Here is a 24019-nt window from a genome sequence, read left to right on the forward strand (position 1 = left end):
ATAAACCAGTTTCAGCAACAGTCCTGCTAGGTTAGCAAGAACTCCCCCTTCCTTGATGTCTCCTCCGGGGAATCTTCCATCCCTGGCTCCCTCACTCTGCACTTTGGCTATAAATCCCTCCTTGGTCCTTGTTGTATTCAGTGTTGAGCCCAAACTCTCACTCCAGGGCAATAACCCTACAGCAAGTCTTGAACAGTACTGGTTTAACAACTGTCCCAATAACGTTTTCTTCAGCAACAGCGATTAGCTCGTTTACTCCTCACAAGGATCATATGAGGTAGGTATCCTAAATAGCCCATTTACACAGGGAAGTGGGAAGAAGACAGGGTGCCCCCAAGGATGAGACACAAGCTGTTGCCACATCAGCACTTTGCGCCTGGACGGTCCCCCAGTTGTCCTGGCTGCAGGCAGTCCCAACAGCCCGCTTCCTGGAGTATTAGCCAGGCAGGATACGCCCTGGGCGACAGAAACTCCGACTTTTGCCAGAGGCCCCCAGATACCGCCTGGGCGGTGGCGGGAGCCTGGAACTTGGCGGAAGGCGCGCCTGCCGACGCCGTCTCCTAGCAACCGAGCGGGGGTCACGTGACCCGCTCCAGCCCGCTTCACGTGGTCCGGAGCGGCGCTGGGGTTGGAGTCGCGGCAAACGGCGGGGCGGGGCCGGGCAAGTTTGTTCCCCGAGTTCGGAGCCCAGGAGCCCCCGCGGCTGCCGCGCAGGTGCCCTCGGCCTGGGTCGGGATGGAGCTGCCTGCTGTGAACCTGAAGGTGGCAACGGGCTGGGGATGGGGGGGTGCCCTTTGCGGGAGGAGGTGGGACATTTTGCATTTTCCAGGAAGGTGGGAGGACCGGGAGTTTGGGGGAAAGAGGGATAGGAGGGAGGAAGGGAAGGTACAGACCCCACGCGAGAAGGAGGTGGACAGGCAGGCCACAGCAGGCACAGGCCAGCAGGGCGACGCAGAGGGGCCATTGGAGGTGGCAGGGGAGGGCAAGGGCCGCCCCTTCCCGGACTCAGACCCTCCAGCAGGCAGCGCTGGTCCCAGGATTGCTGTTGCCTGCACGCCCAGAATTCCCCTGGAGGAGGAGGAAGGCGCGCGGGAGGGGCTTGGAGGCGGCTCACCTCCCCCGCGCGGGATCAGGGACTGGGCCTGCCCCCGGGTCCCAGCACCGTCCCAGGAGCCTCCTTATTTGCTAAGTCGGGTTCAGGAAATCAGATGTTCCCAAGCAATTGGTTTTATAAAGTTTACACGTCCAGCGCCCTTATTTCGTAATTAAGAAGCACAAACTCCCACAGAAATTACTTAAAAGCAGAAAACCCCAACTTTGTGCACTGGGGAAAACGTTGCAGAGCTTCCTGTGGTGTCTTCACACAGGAAGGGTGCCAGCGGGTCTGGGTGCCAGCGGCTGTTCTTCTTTCTCCCCACCCAGCCCCGCCGCCCAAGTGTCTGGGCTCCGTTTGCATTAGAGGGGCTAGGGGCTCTAGCTTTGGTCAGGAAGGTGTGGACCTTGGACCAAACCGGCCATTTTGGGTCTTAGTGCAGCCTCCTTTGAGGCAATATCTAGGAATGTCCTCTTACTCATAAATGACAAAGCATTTAGCTCCCTGTTGGTGTCTGGCAGTAAAGGAACCTGAGAGATAGATGGTTACAAAACAATGGCTTAATACACTTTATTATTACACAACATCTGTGCTGACTTGCCATGGGCCCCTTTCCCTTCTTAATCATACTTGCTTCAGCAAACCTTCCTGAAGCTTCCAGTCAACGGTAGTGGGGAGACATGGCTGGAGCAGGGGGAATGGGCTTGGGTGGAACGTTCAGCTTGAAGAAATTTACGTGACAGCAACCGAAGTGTGTTGGTATCCGTACCTACTCTATTCCAGGCAATGTGGGGTTAACACCAACTGCCTTTTCTCTGATGAGGGATTTGCTTAAAATAATTGCTGAGAGAGGATCAGGTGAGGGCGGTGGGAGGGATAGAGCTCTCATTTATGGGCTTCTGTGGTGTGCCAGGTTATATAATCAAGGCAACCTTATGAGAAAGCTAATGTGGTCATCTTTTTACAGATAAGCAAACTTCAGCTTAGACCGGGTAAGTTGCCAAGGTCCCACAGGGAGTAAGGGGCAGTATCACAATTTGAACCCATAGGGCTCAGACTCCAGGGCCAGGTCCTTTCTGGGGTACCAGCTTAGTTAGGGCTGACTTTAACCTTGGCTGTTTCTGTCTTTTGGGAGGGCTTAGTCTCTTAGGGACTTTTTTGAGCAACTTTTTAGGCCTGACAGGCTAAGAGCATCCACAGGTATGAGCTATGCTGGGCAGCTCAGCCAGGATGAAAAGGCTGGTCCTCCCCTTGACTTGGCAAACAAGATCCGCCATCTCCAAGGGTGTTAGCCGCTACCAGTCAGAGAAAACTAAGTGCTGGGTGGCCCTGAGGGGTCAGGGTTGCCAGGTCAGGTACAGGAGATCCAGGTGAATTTGAATTTCAGGTCAACAACGAACAGTTTTTTTGTTGTTGTTGTTTTTGTTTTTTTTGAGACGGAGTCTCGCTCTGTCACCCAGGCTGGAGTGCTGTGGCCGGATCTCAGCTCACTGCAAGCTCCGCCTCCCGGGTTCCCACCATTCTCCTGCCTCAGCCTCCCGGGTAGCTGGGACTACAGGCGCTGCCACCTCGCCCGGCTAGTTTTTTGTAGTTTTTAGTAGAGACGGGGTTTCACTGTGTTAGCCAGGATGGTCTCGATCTCCTGACCTCGTGATCCGCCCGTCTCGGCCTCCCAAAGTGCTGGGATTACAGGCTTGAGCCACCGTGCCCGGCCCGAACAGTTTTTTAGTATGAGTAAGTCTCAGGCAGTATGTGGAACATGTTAACAAATTATTCATGATCTCATATTGGAAATTAACTGGGTGTTCTGTATTTTTGTTTGCTGAATCTGGCCGTCCTGTGGAGAGCAGCCGTTGACTCCTTGCTTGCAGGCACTTAGGGAATGTTCTGAGATCAGAGCCCTTCAGGAGGTGGGGAACTGCTCCCTGCGGCCTGCCCTCCCTCATTTTGTATATTCCTTGGGCAAGGGCTGAGTGCCCGCTTCTGCCCAGCTCAACCAGAGTGGGCAGTGGTGCCAGGTGAGAAGAAACAGCTGCCCTAGGCCCTTTGCACAAAGGGCAGCCCCTGACTGAGCCTTGTCCATGTAAGAATGACATTGTGGGCCAGGTGTGGTGACTGAGCCCTGTCCATGCAAGAATGACATTGTGGGCCAGGTGTGGTGGCTCACTCCTGTAATCCCAGCACTTTGGGAGGCCGAGGTGGGCAGATCATGAGGTCAGGAGATCAAGACCATCCTGGCTAACACGGTGAAACCCCATCTCTACTGAAAATACAAAAACAAAATGAGCCGGGCGTGGTGGTGGGCACCTGTAGTCCCAGCTACTCGGGCGGCTGAGGCGGGAGAATGGCCTGAACCCGGGAGGCATAGCTTGCAGCAAGCTGAGATCGTGCCACTGCACTCCAGCCTGGGCGACAGAGCGAGACTCCGTCTCAAAAAAAAAAAGAAAGAAAGAAAAAGAATGACATTGTGATGAGCTTAGAAAGGACTGGACTTGGGTTCAGAGGTCTCGTGGGAAGAGGACCTTGGGAGGAGGATCCATTGGTCTAGTAGGTAGTGTAGCATTAGGGTTAAGAACTCAATAATGAACTCAGTAATGAGGGATGCCGGGCTGACTTCCTGACAGGCACTGTGTGGAGCGCTTTCCACACCTCTCCACCTCCCTGTACCACTGGATCCACACAACAACACTGAATAAGGCATTATTGCCCTGCTTTACAGAAGAGCAAACAGCTGTTCTGAGAGGTCAGGTGACTTGCCCAATGTCATTAAGTTCTAAAGTCATGGAGCCAGGATCAGATCCACCTGTTTGCCTCCAGCACCCATGAAGTTAACCGCTGCACCACTCTGCCTCCCATCTGTGGCAGCCCTGACTGGTGTCCTGGGGCCCCGGCCACCCTGGGGGATCTCACTAGCGCATGTAATGGGCCACGAAGTGTTTGCACAGGACTGGTAGGAGTATGTTCCCTTTCTGGAAAGTCCTACCCCGCCATGGGTCCTCTAGTGGCAAACAAAGGGTTGAAGTCTTGGTCTTCGTGCCCCGTTGGTTTCTCTTCAACCTTTCCTTCTCCAGGTTAGACTTCCTCATTTCCATCCGCCCTCTATGGCTCTTTGAGATCCTGACGGTGTAGCACAGTGGACCAGCTTTGCGCAGGCTTTGCGGGCAGGCAGTCTGCATTCAAGGTCTTGAGTAGGTTTCTGTGTGACCTTAAGTAGGTTTCTGAACTCTCTCAGTATCAATTTCTTCGTTGTAAAAAGAAGATAAATACAGTCCCTACCTCCTAGGATGATGGATCCCATGGTCCAGGAGGTAATCTAGAATTAGGGTTACAAATTCAGGCTGGGCCAGGCGTGGTGGCTCACACCTGTAATCCTAGCACTTTGAGAGACCCAAGCAGGTGGATCACTTGAGGTCAGGAGTTCGAGACCAGCCTGGCCAACATGATGTAACCCCACCTCTACTAAAAATGCAAAAATTAGCTGGGTGTGGTGGTGCTCGCCTGTAGTCCCAGCTACTCAGGAGGCTGAGGCACCGAGGATCACTTGAACCTGGGAGGCAGAGGTTGCAGTGAGTTGAGATCACACCACTGTACTCCAGCCTGGGCGACAGAGCAAGACTCTGTTTCATCAAACAGACAAACCTCCGGCTAGATAGATCGATTCTGACATTTGTGTCTGGGCTTTGTTGTTTGTAAGCGTTATGAATATGGGCCAATTTACTTAATCTCTCAGAGCCTCGGTTCTACCCCATACAGTTACACAGATGACATGAGTTAGGTGCCGCGCAGGTGAGACACATGGCAGGCAGGTGCTTGTCAGTAGCAGGAGTTGCTGCTCTTGTTGACGATACAGGATCCCTGTCCCACATAGGTATTTAACAGTTAGTAAACTGATACTTACAGTGACCGTCCAGATAGATGCTTGTCTCTGGCAGTTGAGGCACCCCATGGGACAAATGGGTACTGCCTCCGTTTCGCAGAAGGGAGCCTGAGGCCTTGGTGCCTGGACCAGCACCCAGGTCTTCTGTTCCAACATAGCACCCTGGGACCCTCTGCTGCCTTGGCCCATGGACCCCTGTCTGGGAAGGAGCTGGGCGGCCTCCCCTGAGCTGAGCACTGTAGTGAGAGTCCAGGGGCTCAGGTCCGTCTTTCCTGCTCCACTGGGAAAGGTCCTGGCCCTGCCACCCATTTAGCTCAGGTCCCTCCCCTGTTTCCAGCTCCTCTTTCAGGCAGTACCTGAGAATCCTGTGTCTCTTTGGCTACCAGGAAGCTCCCCCAGGGCTAGCAGACAGTGCTTTTGTCCTGACAGTTACTGGCCCCTCTTTCCCTGGGCTGCCAGGAAGGGCAGGGCCTGTTTGGCTAGTTTCTCCCTGGAGCCTTCCTGCACATGAAGGCCTCTCTGGGTGTCCTTCTGTTACAAAGATGAGGAAACTGAGGCAGGGGAGGCTTAGGCTTCTGGACATTTCTTTTCCCAGGGACTTAAGAGAAGCACATGGTGCTAACTTTCTTCATGTTTATGAAACCAACGTGACGTCACGCAGAGGGGACTGTGTGTGTTCTAAGGATCTGCAGTATTTCCAGGTTACATTGTTTTCTTCCCTAACAGAGATGGCAGAGGTGTGGACCCAGCTGGGTGCCCACTGTGTACTACAGGCCCTTCCGGCACTGGGAGGTCTTTATCTCACAGGTTGTAAGCATGACCCTTGGGGTGCCCTGCAGATCAGTGGCCCCCGTAGGACTCAGCCTTTCATGCTAACTGCATTCTCTCCAGAATAATCCAGGGCTCTGCAGGGCCCATTTATTAAAGACCTTTTGTGTGCAGTCTAGGCATAGGAGCCAGAGCATTGAGAATGAAGATCATTTCCAAAACAAGCCCAGAGTGGGAAGAGTTAGGTGTCGATTTTGGGGAGGAAAGGGGCGATGGGAGCTACTTCCCCTCTGTCTCTTTCCTCGGTGTCTTCTTTAAGTCTAAGAGCTGGATGTTGGGACCACTGTGGCTGACTGTGCGGTGTGGCCCTGAGTGAGTTCCTTTCTGTCTATGGTCCAGGGTTTACTGTCAGACAGAGGAGACAGCAGTTAGCTCTGAAGATAAGAATCATCCACATGCCCAGCCCTGCCTGCCCCCAACTTCCCGTCCCTCCCTCCTCCACTCCCCTCGCCTTCCACTCCAGCCACACTGGCTTCTGTTCAGTTTCCAGAAAGTTCCATGCCCCTCTTCTGCCACAGAGCCTGTGTGGGTGCCGTCCCTCCTGCTCAAAATGCTCCTCTTCCCCTTCTGCCTCCCCCATCCCTTCCTCAGAGAAGCCCCTGACCTCCCCACCCTCCCTGCCTCCCTGCTGTTCAATCAGGTGCCCTTTAGCTTGCTATAGCTTTCCTTCAGGATGAGGGTTCACTGCACCTCCATTGCTAGGGCAGAGTACCTGGTTAGCAATGTCAGTCCTGAGAGTGCAGCTCCAAATCTTCTCTGCACACCTCTGACTCCCCAGGGTAGATGAAAAGCAGGTGCCAGTGATGCTGGGTGACACTAAATGTTTAAGAAACTTAACACCATTTGATCACTTCAAGCCCCTGGGAATTGAAATCCATGGAAAACTATACCTTCCCGCCTCAGTTTCCCCATCTTTGTAATGGGGAGAGGCCTGATGGCTGGACAACACAGTGTGGGTCTGAGTCCTGGCTCTGCCATTGGCCTGCTCTGTGACCTTGGGCAAGTGACTTCCTTCTGAACCTCAGTTTTCTCAGCTGTCAAATGGGGATAATAAGACCTCAGAAGATTGTGAGGATTTAGTGCTTTTTTATACAGAAAGCACTTAGAATGGCACCTAGCACGTAGGGAGTGCCCAAGAGTAGACGAAGGTAGGTGAGGTGATGGCGAAGATTCCTTCTAGAGCTCGCCTTCTGTAAACACACTACTCAGCCTGGTCAGAGTCTCAAGATCTTCTTAAAGTTCTGTGCATCGGTCCTTACAGAATTATTTTCCTAGTCTTTCGGAGCTGGGAGAGGAATTTCTTTTGGGCCACAGAGCCAGGCGCCTTGTGGTTCACTCTGGCCCCGGTCCTGGAGGTGAAGGTGAAGTATCTCAGCCTCCAGCTCTGGATTCCATCTGCCCCCATGTGTGAACCTTTCTCACAAGCCCACACCGTTCCCAGCTGAAGGCCCGCGTCCCCAGCAGGGAGGTTGGGTGCACTGGTTTTGGAGGCGAGTTTGAAATTTCATTCCAGTTTTGCCACTTGCTACCTGTGGAGTCTTGTTCAACATAATTTATCTCTGAGTCTTGTTTTCTCATCTGTGAAATGGGAATAATAGTATCTGTTCCGGAGCCTGCTGTGAGGTCCAGATAAGGTCATGTGAGACGGTTGGCATAGGGCCTGGCACATAGTTGGTGTGTGGTCAAGAGTAACTCTTCTAGAAATGTTTTTTTCTCCTCTGCCAGAGTGAGTTTGTCTTTCTTTTCTTTCTTTCCCTCTTTGCTTTCTTTCCCTTCTTTCCTTCCTTTCCCTTCCCCTTCCCTTTCCCTATCCCCTTCCCTTTCCCTATCCCCTTCCCCTTTTCCTTCCCCTTTCTCCCTCCCTCCCTCCCTCCCTCCCTCCTTCCTTCCTTCCTTCTCTCCTTCCCTCTGTCCCCCAGGCTGTAGTGCAGTGGCGCGATCTTGGCTCACTGCATACTCGACCTCACTGGCTCAAGTGATTCTCCCACCTCAGCCTCCCAAGTAGCTGGGACTATAGGCGTACTCCACCATGCCTGGCTAATTTTTTTATTTTTTGTAGAGATGGGGTCTTACTCTGTTGGCCAGGTTGTTCTCGATCTCCTGGGCTCGAGCAGTCTTCCCCCTCAGCCTCCTAACGTGTTGGGATTACAGGCGTGAGCCACCGGAGCCAGCCCGGAGTTCTTTTTTGCAGGTGGTGAGGGCTCCTTCTGCCTTTCCACCCAGGTCGGAAACCCCGGCCTTCTTCACAAACCTTGCCCGTGTCTGTGCCAGCACGCTGCCTCTGCCCCAGGCAGGTGGCGTCTCTCCCAGCCTGACCCCTCGATCCCTTGAGTAAACTTCTTCTAGGGCCCTCATTGACCACCAGGCCTGTTGAAGCTTCCAATTTGGGGCTTCCGGCCTCCCAAAAATCTCTGTGCCACCCCACCCTCACCTCAACCATCTCCACGTTCACCGCCACCCACGCAGGGCCTGGGGCTCGGCCCCACCTTTGCTTGGCTGAGCCCCGCTCATACTTTGTGCTCAACCCGGGTCCCTTCTCTTTGGAAGCTCTTGCTGCAGCTGCCTGCCCTCCCGAGGCATCTGCTTTTTTTTTTTTTGAGATGGAGTCTCACTCTGTTGCCCAGGCTGGAATGCAGTGGCCTGATCTGGGCTCCCTGCAACCTCTGCCTCCCAGATTCAAGCAATTTTCATGCCTCAACTTCTGGAGTAGCTGGGATTACAGGTGCCCACCACCACACCTAGCTAATTTCTATATTTTTAGTAGAGATGGGGTTTCACCATGTTGGCCAGGCTGGTCTCGAACTCCTGACCTCAAGTGATCTGCCTGCCTTGGCCTCCCAAAGTGCTGGGATTACAGGCATGAGCCACTAGCCCAGGCCCATCTGCCCTTTTTTTTATGTGCTTTCCAGTCAGGGCCTTGTTGATGTCCTGGAGTAGAGACCAGTTCCAGGAGAGGAGGCTGTTATTTTAAGGACATAGAGGGCATTAAAAAGGGTAAAATATTGTAGTCAGATGCAGTGGCTCCTGCCTATAATCCCAGCACTTTGGGAGACCAAGGTGGGTGGATTGCTTGAGCCCAGGAATTTGAGACTAGCCTAGTTAACATAGGGAGACCTCGTCTCTACAAAAAAAAAAAAAAAAAATAGCTGGGCATGGTGGTACACACTTGTGGTCCCAGCTACTGGGGAGACTGAAGTAGGAGGATCACTTAAGCCCAGGAGTTCGAGGCTGCAGTGAGCTGTGATGGTGCCACTGAACTCCAGCCTGACCCACAGAGCAAGACCTTGTCTCAAAATTAAAAAAGAAAAAAGTAGAATATTGCAGAAATCCAGAAAAATAGCCAGAGGGATTTTTGTTGTTGTTGTTTTTCCTTACCATAGGGCATACTGAGCTATCTCCCTGTAGAAAGGTCTCAGTAGCGTCCCTCATTGCACTTGGGATGAAGCCCACGCTCCTTCGCAAGGCCCTCAGGCCCCCCTACCTGTCCCCAGCCACCCTCCCTTTGCTGGCTTTCTCCAGCCACAACAGCTGCTTTCCCCTCTGCCCCCGCACAGTGCCCCAGCTCCAGTGTCCCAAGAAATCACCCTCATGTGAGCCCCCGCCCCCACCACTCTGCCTCTTCTGATTTCAGAGCAGACTCCCTGCATTCCACAAAGGAGCCTCCCGCCCTTGTGTTACAGGAAAGGGGTCCTGATGCAGACCCCAAGAGAGGATTCTTGGATCTCGCACAAGAAAGAATTTAGGGCGAGTCCATAGAGTAAAGTGAAAGCAAGTTTATTAAGAAAGTAAAAGAATAAAAGAATGGCTCCTCCATAGGCCGAGCATCCCTCAGGGCTGCTGCTTGCCCTTTTATTATTATTTTATATATTTATTTATTTATTTATTTATTTTTTGAGACAGAGTCTCGCTCTGTCACCCAGGCTGGAGTGCTGTGGCCGGATCTCAGCTCACTGCAAGCTCCGCCTCCCGGGTTCACGCCATTCTCCTGCCTCAGCCTCCCGGGTAGCTGGGACTACAGGCGCCGCCACCTCGCCCGGCTAGTTTTTTTTGTAGTTTTTAGTAGAGACGGGGTTTCACCGTGTTAGCCAGGATGGTCTCGATCTCCTGACCTCGTGATCCGCCCGTCTCGGCCTCCCAAAGTGCTGGGATTACAGGCTTGAGCCACCGCGCCCGGCCCTATTTTTTAATTAATTTGTTTGTTTGTTTGTTTATCTTTGAGATGGAGTTTCGCTCTTGTCCCCCAGGCTGGAGTGCAATGGCACGATATGGGCTCACTGCAACCTCCACCTCCCAGGTTCAAGCAGTTCTCCTGTCTCAGCCTCCTGAGTAGCTGGGATTACAGGCGCACACCACCATGCCTGGCTAATTTTTGTATTTTTTAGTAGAGACAGGGTTTCACCATGTTGGCCGGGCTGGTCCTGAACTCTTGACCTCAGGTTATCCACCCGCCTCAGCCTCCCAAAGTGCTGGGATTACAGGCGTGAGCCACAGCGCCCAGCCCGGTTGCCCATTTTTATAGTTATTTCTTGATAATACGCTAACCTAGGGGTGCATTCTTCATGCCTCCCCTTTTTAGACCATAAAGGGTAACTTTGTGACGTTGCCATGGCAGTTGTAAACTGTCATGACGCTGGTGGAAGTGTAGCAGTGAGGACGACCAGAGTTTACTCTTGTGGCCATCTTGATTTGGGTGGGTTTTAGCCAGCTTCTTTACTGTAACCCGTTTTGTCAGCAAGGTCTTTATGACCCGTACCTTGTGCTGACCTCCTGTCTCATCCTGTGACCTAGAATGCCTTCACCGTCTGGGAATGCTGCCCAGTAGGTCTCAGCCTTATTTTACTCAGCTCCTATTCAAGATGGAGTTGCTCTGGTTCACACGCCTCTGACTCTTGGAAGGGGCGTGGGTGTCAGTAAAGGCGTGAAGCGGCCCCTCCCTGACCTGGCCTGCTTTCTTCCTCCTCCGTCACTCCTGGGCCACCTGCAGTTGCTGGTTTGTCTTTTCAACAGACATTTCTGAGGCCCTCAGAGGTGCCAGGTGCGGGGGCCTCCTGTGTTTTCTGCACCCGATGCTTTCCTGCCCCTGTGGTGGTCATGTTCACAGACCTCTTCTCCCCCTCTTGTCGTACCACAGGTGATTCTCCTAGGTCACTGGCTGCTGACAACCTGGTAAGTGACTCTGTGGGTATCTCCGTGTCTCCTGCAGTCTCAGGGTCTGTGTCAGCCGGGTCAGGTCCTGGTTCTGCCATGGTTTAGCCAGGTCACTTTGGGCCAAACAGCTCTGCCGCTCAGGTCATCTGCACAATAGGCATAAGGATTGCACACCCTGCAGGAGCTGGGAGGGAGACGAGGAAGAGTGTTCATCAGAGCTCCCCAGGGCCTGCCCTGCAGTGAGGCCTCAGCATTGCAGCTTGATTTTCACCTTTACCGTCTCTTTTAATCTGTTGAGCTTCTGGAGACATTTCTCTGCCAAACCAAGACTGGAAACCCCTGAGCTCACATGTGCACTTTGTAAACTTTGAAGTGCAGCGCACAGGGCAGCGGCTGTGAGTAATACGAACAGGAGCCATCATGGTTCACGACCTTGAGAAGCAGGGCCAAAAATACAGATTTCTTAGTCACACTTCCCCAAGATTCTGAGTTGGTGATTCTGGGCTGGGACCCAGGCACCTGCTTTCTTCAAAGCAAAAGATAAGATGGTTTATTCAAAGACGTATTGAACCAAATGGCACTTCACACCTGCCTTGTACATGTCTTCTGCACGTTACACTTCAGTGAATGTCCTATAAATCTAGGAAGCATTGGTAATAAACGAGGTAGACTTGGTCCCTGTCCTCCTGAGTTGTCTTTGCAGCACAGCAGGGTGAGCAAGAGCATGGCCTCTCCAGCCAGACTCCAAATCCCAGCCCCACTGCTCAGCAGCTGTGTGACCTTGGGCAAGTTACTTAACCTCTCTGTGCCTGTTTCCTTATCTCTAAGGATAACTAATACTGCCTTCCTAGGGTTGTTAATATAAATGCACATAAATTAGTTAATTTAAAGCAGTTAGAACCATGCCAGGTACTAGCAAGTGATCTGTGTTCACTATGATTTTGATTGGATTGACAAGCAAACAAGTAAGTCAACAATGTCAGTAGCAATACCCTAAAAAAGATAATAGGGCAGAGCTTGTGTTAGGAAAATGACAAGGTTGTACTCAGCACTGATGGGTGAGGGAAGGAGTCTCAGGGTGAACATTCAAGTTGCCACTGAATGACAAAAGGAGGGCCAGGCGTCAGGGTAGAGGGCGCCCGCCACACAGGGCAGTGGCTGGGAGGTCAGCAAGGGCGGGGCTGTGTCCGGGATCCCACGGGCCCCTTAGGTCCTGGTGAAGAGTCTGCATTTTATTCTAAATGGGACAGAAAACTGTTGGAGGATTTTTAGCAGAGGAGTGACAGCATCTGACTACATTACGGGTTGCTGTTTAGAGAACAGAGTGGCAGTCAGGACACTGGCACAGGGTGGCTGCGGCTGTCATCTGGCAGGAGAGGGAGGTGCTTTGGATCTACAGGGACACAGCCAGATCCAGGGTCTGGGTGGGAGGCAGAGCCCATAGGATTTGCTGGCACACAGCCGAGTGGCCTCGAAGACTATGCTGTGTTCTGGGAGGAGGCCCTGAGACCCCGGAGCAGGAGGGAGGTGACCTGCGGGGTGGTGGCCGCCTGACAGGACTGAGCCACCTCTTCCTACAGGGGTTGCATCGTATTCTCGGGCTCCTATGCCTGGGCCAACTTCAGCATCCTGGCCTTGGGCGTGTGGGCTGTGGCTCAGCGGGACTCCATCGACGCCATAAGCATGGTGAGCCAGGGTGGGGGAGAGGCGGCAGGGTGGGGGAGAGGCGGCAGGGTGGGGGGCCGCAGCACAGGGTGAAACACAGCCTGGTTCTGCCACCCCATCCCGTCCCAATCTTCCCCCTCTTCCTTGGGCTGCCACTTCCCATTGTCTAAAGCCTTGTTCATCAGCCTCCTGGGCTCCGGCCCATGCCTGTCTTCAGGAGCCCAGCCTGCTGCTCTTGTCTGGCTTGGAGAACCCCAAGTCTGCCATTATCTCCCTGAGGAAAGCCATGGGGTGGGTCCCACCGGTGCCTCAGATTAGCCACTTCACCAGAGCAGCAGAACATCCCCTGTAACCTGCCTCTGGGGCTCTCTTTTAGGGGAGGGGCTATGGCTGGGAGTCCCGGCCAAGGGGGCACTCCACACTTTAGGAAGTAGAGGTGACCCTGTCCCACCAAAAACCCCCACAGGGGGAGCTTGTCAGCACGTGGGGCACTGAGTGCTCCCACACGGGCTCTTCAAGCCAAGTCCAAGGCCTCAGGATGACTGAAAAGGGATTTTCTTTGTGTTGGAGACAGACTGGGTGCACTCCAAGGAACCTTCCTCTATGGCGGTTCTAGAGCCAAATCTTGTGCCCGTCACGGCCTTGGAGGTGACGGGAAATGGGTGGGGAGGGAGGCTCTGGTGGAACCGAGACCTGGACCCCCGGTGTCCCTGCCCCCAGACTGCAGTCTCAGCCAGTGGCTCCCCAATGGGGGTCCTGCCTGCTTGCTTGATCTGTTTTCCAGCAAAACTCAAGGACACAGTGGGGCACGAAACAGCTTCCCATCCGGTATATGGTGGGGGAGCCACGGGGCGCGGTGGGGGTGCTGTGCTCATCAGTGTGGTGTGTCTTGCAGTTTCTAGGTGGCTTACTGGCCACCATCTTCCTGGACATCGTGCACATCAGCATCTTCTACCCGCGGACCAGCCTCACGGACACGGGCCGCTTTGGCGCAGGCATGGCCATCCTCAGCTTGCTGCTCAAGCCACTCTCCTGCTGCTTCGTCTACCACATGTACCGGGAGCGTGGGGGTGAGCTCCTGGTCCACACTGGTGAGGTCACTACCTCCAGCCAGCTCCCCACTCTTGTCTCTCCCTTGCCTGGCCCCCAGCCTCTCCCTCAGTGAGCCAGCCTTGCCCCATGGGGCCAGGGCTCAAGGTGCAGGGAGAGTGTGGCATGGGTGCTCTGTACCAGGCTGGACGGGTCCAAGCTCCTAGTCTCTGCTGCAGGAGCCCAGGGGTCCTCTGGCTGTCCTGGTCTGCCGTGACCTTCTCCTGCTGTGAAGCTGAGGCTGGGCCCTTCTCTCAGCCCAGAGCACAGGCACAGCTTGGGGTATCATTTAGTTCCCAGGGGCAGCCCTGGGCTGTCTCCCTCCTGAGGGCCACAGGCACCTACAGGTCTCCTTTCTGTTCCCACCGGGGCCCATCACTGGAACGCCATTTCCTGCCATGTGGGGTCTTCCCTCTCTTGAGGCAGAGACTGTGCTAGGTGGCCAAGGGAGAGCCCGCGCCAGTGTAGGCTATGGGAGCCTCAGCGAAGACAGCCCTGAACAGGGAGTACTTTCCCTGCCCACTGGCCCCTCCCCACTCGCCCAGCCTTACACCTGCCCTCTCCCACGCCCTCTCTGAACTCCTGTACCCCATCTCCTGGTGGCCGAGCCATTTGCCTGCTCTCTGACACCTCTCTCTCTCTTCCTTTCTCTCTCTCTCTGAGAGGAGTGGAGGGAGGTGGTGGGGTGTGGCCTTCTACCTTTCACTCCTGAGAAGAGATGCCCTAGGTGGCCTGTGACTGCCACCAGCTGGTCGAGGGTAGGAATGGCCTGGGGCTGCCCACAGTGGCTGACGTCAGCACTGCCTGGACCTGCCCCGGGTGAGGGGCGCCAGAAGGTTTCTCCCATTAGACAGATGAGGAAACTGAGGCCCACATCCCTTGGGACTTGTTCAGGGTCTCAGGATGAATGTACAGAGTAGGGGATGGGAGTGAGGCATTGGGGTACTTGGAGCCCTGCCTTGGACCCAGCCCCAGCCTCTGAGGCCATCTGGATATGGTAATGTGCTATCCTTGTACCTGGGAGGGGAGCTGGAGAGGACTGCGTGGGCCCGGGGCTGGCGTCCCTCTGCCCAGGTTCCTGAGCACTCGCTGCCTGGGGAAGCCCATGGCATGGGGGCCAGGAGTCTGGCTTTGGATCGGCTGCCTAGGCGTGGATCCCAGCATCATTAGCTTCGAGCTGTGTGATCTTGGGCAAATCAGTTCATCTCTTTGACCCACAGTTTCCCCATCTGTAAAGTGGGGACAATAAAAATACCCGCTGCACAGGGATACGGCAGGATTGAATGAATAATCCATGCTAAAGGTTGAGTGCCTGGGGCTGCTGCCTCTGTCTCTGTGCATGATGTCAGGATGCCCAGCCCGAGGGTGGCGGGGGTGGGTCTTGGGTTGGACTCAGCCAAACATTCCAAGTTCTCACCCTTCATTTTTCTTTCCCACCATGTCCCCTGCCACCCAGGTTTCCTTGGACCTTCTCAGGACCGTAGTGCCTACCAGACGATTGACTCAGCAGAGGCGCCCGCAGATCCCTTTGCAGTCCCAGAGGGCAGGGGTCAAGATGCCCGAGGATACTGAAGCCAGCCACACTGTGCCCGGCCCCGCCCCAGGCCTTCCTTGTGCCTGGGAGGTCGTTCTAGGGATGCTCCTGACCTCCGTCTCTTGGACCTAAGATGGAATGTATCTCCAGCTCAGGGGTTACCTGAACCAAGTGCCCTGAGAGGCCAGGAGCCCCCATGGGCCACCCAGTGCCTTGCACACTCCTGTCCCAAACTCCCTGAGGCCTCCCCTCCCTTCAGGGCACCCACTGGTTCCCAGGCTGGAACCATGGTCTCTCTTCACCTCCTACCGCACCACAGAGGCCCCCAGCTGAGTCCCGCCTGAATGTGGCAGGCTCAGGCCTTTAAGGACCACTGATGCCCCCGAGGCCTCCCCCGAGTTTGTCAGGCTTCGGTGGAAGCCCTGAGAGCTTCAGGTCCTGCTCAGCTCCAGCAGCGGTCTGGCATGGGAGTGAGGCCCCATGCTTCTCACTGCCTGGTCACGTGGTGGCTGGGGATGCAGGGCTGGAGGTCAGAGGCGTCAGCAACACTGTGACCCACCACAGCCTCCAGCCTCCCTTTTCGGAGCCACAGCATTAAAGTTTGGGGAATTCTATAGATGGGCTGTGTTTTGAGCCACTTTCAATCTCCTGGCTGGGCTGGGGCCTGGCCTTATTCCTGGGAAGATTTCTCCTGCCAGTTCCCAGGTGGAGCCTGCACTAGGCTGCCCCAATCTGTCATGGCGAGAGGAAACGGGCATGCGCGTTGGCTGAGCTGGGCTTGTGCCTGACTCTGGCCTAGCAGAGGCCACAGCAGAGAGAGAAACTGGTGGGTGTGGTGTGTGGGCATCCGTTTCTCTGAACCAGATGACGCAGGCACTGTTTTGAATCTTGCTCTGCCACTTACTAGCTGTGTGCCTTCAGTGTCTTCTAGAAAGGGTTGGTGCCTGCTCCAGGTGTAAGGTGCCTGGCGTGAGGAGGGCTCCCTCAGTGATGGTGAAGTTGTTAGCAGTGGACTTTCTCCTCGGGCCAGTGACAATGCTAGGTTAGGAGGCAGGGGCGACCTCTTCCTGGCGGCCCCTGTGTCTGGTCACCGCTGACTTGGGCTGACACATCCAGAAGTTCCCCAGGGCCCAGGCCCACCCCCACGGACAGGTCTGGCGGTTCACAGCTTGCTCTTCTGCCCCTGGGCCCGAAGTGCCAGGGCTTTCCCAGGCCATCCTGGCTTGTCTCTGGCACAGGGTCAAGGCCTAGTGCACAACCCTCACCATTCTCTTGTGTCCATCTGTCAATCAAAAGAGGCTTAGTACCTGCCTGGTGCCGAGCAGATGGGGCTGCAGTGGTGACCTTGGGAGCCTGCTCTCAACCTAGGAGTCTTCCCACCTGGAGGATTACAGACAGAGGCAAGAGCTCTGAAAGAAGAGGACACAGGCCTCTGGGCCAAGGAGGAAGGCTGCTGTGAGGAAGGGGCTGTGCTCCGGGCAGAGGGCTGCTGAGCAGCTGTGGTTGTAAGAAACTGGAAACAGCCTCGCTGTCGGGAGACAGACTTCATTGTAGGGAGTATGGACCAGTAAGCCACGGTCCATTCATCGTATGGAGTACGGTGCAGTGAGCCACAGTCCATTCATTATAGGGAGTGGACCAGTAAGCCACAGTCCTTTCATCGTATGGAGCACAGTGCAGCAGTTACAGCTGATAAACCAGACCTCCTACCAACATTGGTCCCCTGCAAATGTGAACAAGGCAGATTGCAGAATGACACTGGGATGAATTTTCAAACCTCACAGCAATGCCATATGTTGTTCCTGGGTTTATGTGTGGTCACATAGTCCAGGTAAAAAGCCTGGACTAGACGGACACCTGTCAGGTTCATGACTGTAGCCGCCCTGGGTGGAGGAGGGGCGTGACCCAGGGGGAATGGGACTAAGAGCCAAGTCTATTTCTCTTGTGTATACAGTGTCCTGGCCCCAGGAGGGCTTGTGTGCTAATCTGACACATCATGAATGTGTCAGATTCCCAAAGAGGATGAAAAGCCAGGGCAGGGGCTTGGCCCAGGCAATGGGGGCAGATGATGGAACCTGGGCCACGCACAGGGGAGTGTATCCAGAGACCTCGGTTCCTCATCGTCCCAGACCCCCAGGTCGAACCGGCTCTGCAGGAGAGGACAGAGGAAAGCTCCTATCTCGGGGTGTGCCCCAGAAGCAGAGTCTGCCATGAAAGCAAGGGAGCTGGGCTTTCTGGTCATTGGCCAGGAGCTGCTCAGGGAGTGGGAGAGGGTGGCTTAGATTTGCAGGCACTGTGCCCCGCTGACCGTGCAGGCAGTCAGAAGCCAGAGAGCCATCAGAGGCAGACAGAAACAGTGGAGGAGGCACCCGTGTGGCTGCTCCTTCCACACAGCGGGCTCCGCAGAGAGAGCTAACAACAAGCATCCCAGAACCCACTGTGCGTAAGGCCGTGTTCCACAGGCAGGGGATGCCAGGGTGCGGGAAAAGTCACCCGGGGCATTCCATTTAGCATGGGAAGTTCTAGGCAGTGTGACAGCTAACAAGGCCCGAGGCAGAGAGTGGGTGAGCAGAGGGTGGGAGGGGGAGAGAAGAAGACAATGAGGTCAGAAGGAGGCTGGGGTCAGATGTGCAGGCTTAGCAAGTCATTCTGAGGACTCCAGCTCTCACTGAATGAGATGGGAGCCCCTGGAGGGTGTTGGGCAGAGCCAGGCAAGGTCTGCCTTACATTCTATTTCTTTTTTTTTTTTGAGTCGGAGTCTTGCTCTGTCGCCCAGGCTAGAGTGCAGTGGCGCAATCTTGGCTCACTGCAAGCTCCACCTCCCGGGTTCACGCCATTCTCCTGCCTCAGCCTCCCAAGTAGCTGGGACTACAGGCGCCCGCCACCAGGCCCAGCAAATTTTTTGTATATTTGGTATATTTGGTAGAGACGGGGTTTCACCGTGTTAGCCAGGAAGGTCTCCATCTGCTGACCTCATAATCCGCCTGCCTAGGCCTCCCAAAGTGCTGGGATTACAGGTGTGAGCCACCACACCCAGCTTTTTGTTTTGTTTTGTTTTGAGACAGAGTTATGCTCTTGTTGCCCAGGCTGGAGTGCAATGGTGCAATCTTGGCTCACTGCAGCCAGGTTCAAGCAATTCTGCCCCAACCTTCCAAATAGCTTGCATGATAGGTGCCTGCCAACACGCCCGGCTAATTTTTGTATTTTTAGTAGAGACGGGGTTCACCGTGTTGGCCAGGCTGCTCTCGAACTCCTGGCCTCAGATAATCCACCCACCTCAGCCTCCCAAAGTGCTGGGATTACAGTCATGAGCCACTGCGCCTGGCCTGCATTCTAAAAGGACCACTTGGTGCCTTGGATGGGGATAGAGGTGGGGGTGGTGACAAGTGGTCAACTCTTGGGCACTCTCTGAAGGCAGAGCAACAGGACCTGTGATGGGCTGGATGGAGGAGGCAGAGATGAGCCTGGGACTGCGTGGTGTGGGCCTCACTGGCAGGCTGGAGCTTCCAGTAGCCAGGAGGGAGGACGTGGGAGGGCAGGTCCAGGATAAGGCCAGGACTTCAGCCATGGATGGGCTGCACTGTGCTAAGGAGACTTTCCAACCAGACATTCTCACCACCGTGCAACTTTTAAAAGGCCCGTGTCTGTAGGGACTTGGAAGTAGGGCACCCTGCAGGTTTATATAGTGTCTGACTTTCTAGAGACTGTCAACCACAGGAGGCAAATTCCTCTTGCCTCTGGTCTCCTGCTGGAGAGGGCTTGTATTAATCTGTTCCCATGCTGGTAATAAAGACATATCCTAGACTGGGTAATCTATAAAGGAAAGAGGTTTAATGGACTCAAAGTTCCACATGGCTGGGAAGGCCTCACCATTACTAAGGTGGAAGGCAAATGAGGAGCAAAGTCACGTCTTCCATGGCAGCGGGCAAGAGATAGAGCCCGTGCAGGGGAACTCCCATTTATAAAACCATCAGATCTCATGAGACGTATTCACCAGAACAGTATGGGGAACCACCCCCATGATTTGAGTATCTCCACCTGGCCCCGGTCTTGACACATGAGGATTATTACAATTCAAGGTGAGATGTGGGTGGGGACACAGCCAAACCATATCAGGACTGAAGTCACACTTGTCCAGTTTGCAAATCTATTTCTTGTTTTCACAAAGCTGAGCCTTCCACATGAAGAAGCCAGAGAAACTGCCCCACGGGAGGTCACTGCCTTCTCCAGTTGACCAGAACTGGACCAGAGCGGCAGTTCTGGAGCAGACAGGGCCCCACCTCAGGCCGGTTCTGAGAGTCTCCAGAATGGCCTGGAAATGCCAATTCTCACACTGTGTCTCTAAACGGGCGCTGGAGTCAGTGAGCCTTGGTTTAAATCCCCTATGCACTCTGTAACTGGCTGTGTAAGAGACACTGTCTCTTAACCTCACTGTGCCTCAGCTTCCTCATCTGCAAATGGGGACAAGAATAGTGCCTGACTCGGGTATTAGTGAGGACAGAAAATGGTGCGACATAAGTGTTTAATAAATGTTAGATCTTGGCCAGGCGTGGTGGCTCAAGCCTGTGATCCCAGCATTTTGGGAGGCCGAGATGGGTGGATCACGAGGTCAGGAGATCGAGACCATCCTGGTGAACACGGTGAAACCCTGTCTCTACTAAATAAATAAATAAATTAAATAAATAAATAAATAAATAAATAAATAAATAAATGTTAGATCTCATTATCTGTACGACTGTGTAATCATTTAGAGAGGGAAGGAGTCCAGGTGGCCTGTGACTGGTACCAGCTGGTTGACGACAGGAGTGGCCTAGGGCCTCCCACCCTGGCTGACCTCGTCACTGCCGGACCTGCCCCCAGGTGAGGGGCACCAGAACGTTTCTCCCATTGGACAGACAAGGAAGCTGAGGCCTGCAGCCCTTGGGACTTGGTCAAGGTCCCAGGATGAATATACAGAGGAGGGGATGGGCGTGAGGAGTGTGGGGTACTTGGGGCCCTACAGCCCTGCCTTGGACCCAGCTCCAGCCTCCGAGGCTGTCTGGATAAAGTAATGTGGTGCCCTCGTGCCTGGGAGGGGAGCTGGAGAGGAGTGTGTGGGCCCGAGGCTGGTGTCCCTCTGCTCAGCTTCCACAGGGAAGCCCATGGCACAGTGGCCTGGAGCCTGGCTTTGGGCTCAGCTGCCTAGGCGTGGATCCCAGCATCATCAGCTTTCAGCTGTGTGATCTCGGGCAAGTCAGTTCATCTCTTTGACCCAACTCTATGAACATTTCTTGAGTGCTTTCTACAAGTTCTCAAAAGATTGGAAAATTTTTCAGGAAGTAAAACAGATTTTCCTCACTAGCAACAGAACTCAGGACCCAGTTCTACGGGTGGTCAGGTGCTTTTGTACACACCTCTAAGTCCAGAAACTATCTACAGAGTCAACAGGTTGTCATAAAATATTGTCATATCTAAGATGACAATTCAGTATCACAAATTTGAACTTGAAGGAAACTTAGACCTCCCCTAGCCCAGTGGTTTTAAAAATATTTTATTTCAAGGCCAGGCACAGTGGCTTACGCCTGTAATCTCAGCACTTTGGGAGGCAGGAGTTCAAGACCAGCCTGGTCAACATGGAAAACCACGTCTCTACTAAAATACAAAGACTAGCCGGGTGTGGGTGCTCATGCCTGTGATCCTAGCTACTTGGGAGGCTGAGGTGGGAGAATCACTTGAACATGAGAGGCCGAGGTTGCAGTGAGTTGATATTGCATCACTGTGCTCCAACCTGGGCGACAGAGTAAGACTGTCTCAAAAAAAAAAAAAAAAAATTATTTCAAATCCTTTGTTTAAAAGAAATATTCAGTATATAAGAGGCAGCAGGTCTGATCAAGTACCCTCTCATCACTACCAGCGAACCCAGGGATCCCCAGAGCGCAATGTGAAATCTGATCTCCTAGATCCTAAATCTCCTAGACACAGGCCCGGAAGGGGCAGCCTTAGACAAGGGCACACGGAGACTTGATTTCAGAACTGGAATGTGGCAATGAAGAGATCAGGATTGCCAGTGGAGTTTTAAAAGAATGAAACAAGTACAAATGAAAAATACAGCAATTGAAATCAGAAACTCAGTGGCTAGGTTAATTCATAGAATAGATACATCTGAAGAGAGAATTGGTAACCTGGAAGATAGATTTGAAGAAATCACCCAGAATGCAGTAGAAAGAGACAGAAAATACAAAAAAAAAAAGAAGTTAAGACACAGGCAGGGCGTGGTGGCTCATGCCTGTAATCCCAGCGCTTAGGGAGGCTGAGGTGAGCAGATCACGAGGTCAGGAGTTTGAGACCAGCCTGGCCAACGTGGTGAAACCCCGTCTCTACTAAAAATACAGAAATTAGCTGGGTGTGGTGGTGGCTGCCTGTAATCCAAGCTAGTCGGGAGGCTGAGGCAGGAGAATTGCTTGACCCTGTGGGGTGGAGGTTGCAGTGAGCCAAGATCACGCCACTGTACTCCAGCCTGGGTGACAAAGCAAGATTCCACCTTGAAAAAAAAAAAAGAAGACACAAAGGATAGAGTGAGAAGGAACGATATAAATGTAGCCAGAGTTCCTGAAGGAGATGATGGGAGAGAAGCAACATTCAAAGAGATAAGTCAGAATATTTTCCAAAATGGAAAGACAACAAAGCTCAGGTTCAAGAAGCTAAACAATTCCCAAACAGGATAAATAAAAAGAGGCCGGATGCAGTGGCTCACACCTGTAATCCCAGCACTTTGGGAGGCCAAGGTGGGTGGATCACTTGAGCCCAGGAGTTGGAGACCAGCCTGGGCAACATGCCGAAACCCCATCTCTACAAAAGACACAAAAATTAGCCTGGAGTGGTGCCTGTAGGCCCAGCTACTCAGGAGGCTGAGGTGGGAGGATCACCTGAGCCCAGGGAGTTCGAGACTGCAATGAGCCATGATGGCGCCACTGCACCCCACCCAGCCTGGATGACAGACAGTCATTCTAACAGAACATGGTTCAATCATTTCTATACTTTCACCAAATGAATACTGCAGAACACCAAAGACAAAAATTAAGCTCCCAAAAGCAGTCAGACAGAAAAGATATTGTCTCAAAAAGATTGACAATTACTGGCAGCTGATGTCTAAACAGCAAAATAGAAGTCAGAAGACAGTGGAATGATATATTCAAAGTGGTGAGAAAAATAACTGTCAACCTAAAATTATGCACCAGTGAGTTATCTTTCAGGGGTGAGGGTAAAATAAAGATACTGAGAAAAATGACAGTTGAGTTTATCACCCATAGATCTTAGATATAGAAACATCTGAAGAATCTTTTGATGGCACATGGAATTTTTTTCAGAAGGAATATCTGAGCTGCACAAAGGAAATAGTAAACATGGTTTAGTCTTCCAGACAATAATGTGTAATTCAGGATGATCTGACCAGAAACAGAGTGTGCTGAAGCCCTTTATTTTGACCTAGAAGGAGATTAAATACTGGCAACTTCAGATTTTGTTAAATATACATATTAAAATATCTTGAAGCCAGGCGCGGTGGCTCATGCCTGTAATCCCAGCACTTTGGGAGACTGAGGTGGGCAGATCGCCTGAGGTCAGGAGTTCAAGACCAGCCTGAGCAACTTGGTAAAGCCCGGTTTCTACTAAAAGTACAAAAATTAGCCGGGCATGGTGGCAGGCACCTGTAATCCCAGTTACTAGGGAGGTTGAGGCATGAGAATTGCTTGAACCCAGGAGGTGGAAGTTGCGGTGAGACAAGATCGCACCACTGCACTCCAGCCTGGGGGATAGAGCAAGACTCTCTCTCTAAATATATGTGTGTGTGTGTGTGTGTGTGTGTAGGATAACCACAGAAAGAAAAGATATGAAATGTGCAGTTTCCAAGCCAGTGAGGAGCAGGGGAGGACCTGAAGAAAAAGAAAACCTTGATCAATTCTTAAAACTGCAAGAAAGGAGAGAGATGAAACATTTGGCTACTAGCAAGCACAAAAATAAGATGGTTAAAATAAATATGTCAAAATCATACATTTGTAAGTGAATTAAACTCGAGATACAGGATTGTCAGATCAGATTTTTTAAAATACCAGCCATATTATGCTTACAAATGACAAACCTAAAAGTATGGACATGGGAAGGCTGAAGGTAGAAGGGTGAAAAAGTTATACCAGGCAAGTAGGGACCAAAGTGGAACTGGTGGAGCTAATTTGACTTTAAGGCAAAAGATATTACTAGAGATAAAAGACAGTCAAAACCTAAAGAACAGGCTGGGTGCGGTGGCTCACGCCTGTAATCCCAGCACTCTGGGAGGCTGAGTGGGTGGATCACCTGGGGTCAGGAGTTCAAGACCAGCCTGACCAACATAGCGAAACCCCATCTCTACTAAAAATACAAAAAAATTAGCTAGGTGTGGTGGCACACACCTGTAATCCCAGCTACTCCAGAGGCTGAGGCAGGAGACTCTCTTGAACCCAGGAGGCGGAGGTTCCAGTGAACCAAGGTTGTACCACTGCGCTCCAGCCTGGGTGGCAAGAGTGAAACTTCTTTTCAAGAAAGAAACAAACAAACAAACAAATAAATAAACCTAAAGAACAAAAGTTTCCATCCACCAGGTTTAGGAGGAAAGATCAGACACACAGACCTATGAAGGGAGCAGTAATCACCTTTTCCTTCTTCAAGAGTTGCTTTAGCATTTAAAAAGTCCTTTGGCATTTGTTTGTTAAACATCTGACCCTCACATCAAGCCAGAGAGGTAGGGGAGGTAAGTGTTACTAGCCCCCGACCC

General features: G+C 52.9%; 1 protein-coding gene across 3 annotated transcripts; it reads left to right on the top strand.

Moving 5' to 3' along the window:
* Window positions 1–625: 625 nt before the first annotated feature.
* AGTRAP (angiotensin II receptor-associated protein) lies at window positions 626–16060 on the top strand. Of its 3 annotated transcripts, XR_001001082.1 has the most exons (6): window positions 640–762; window positions 10930–10964; window positions 12527–12632; window positions 13507–13702; window positions 15157–15567; window positions 16039–16060. XR_001001082.1 is itself a non-coding variant. In XM_011935821.1 (5 exons), exons 1-5 carry the CDS (start codon window positions 736–738, stop codon window positions 15270–15272), a joined length of 480 nt encoding a protein of 159 aa, XP_011791211.1. In that variant the 5' UTR covers window positions 626–735; the 3' UTR covers window positions 15273–15852. The 3 variants fall into 3 exon arrangements, 2 of the variants coding, with proteins under 2 accessions (XP_011791211.1, XP_011791212.1); XM_011935821.1 differs by lacking the exon at window positions 16039–16060 and having other exon boundaries at window positions 626–762; window positions 15157–15852; XM_011935822.1 differs by lacking the exon at window positions 16039–16060 and having other exon boundaries at window positions 626–762; window positions 13507–13681; window positions 15157–15852.
* The last annotated feature ends 7959 nt before the right edge of the window (window positions 16061–24019 follow it).

This window comes from Colobus angolensis, unplaced genomic scaffold, assembly GCF_000951035.1.
Source record: "Colobus angolensis palliatus isolate OR3802 unplaced genomic scaffold, Cang.pa_1.0 Scaffold149, whole genome shotgun sequence".
Lineage (NCBI taxonomy): Eukaryota > Metazoa > Chordata > Mammalia > Primates > Cercopithecidae > Colobus > Colobus angolensis.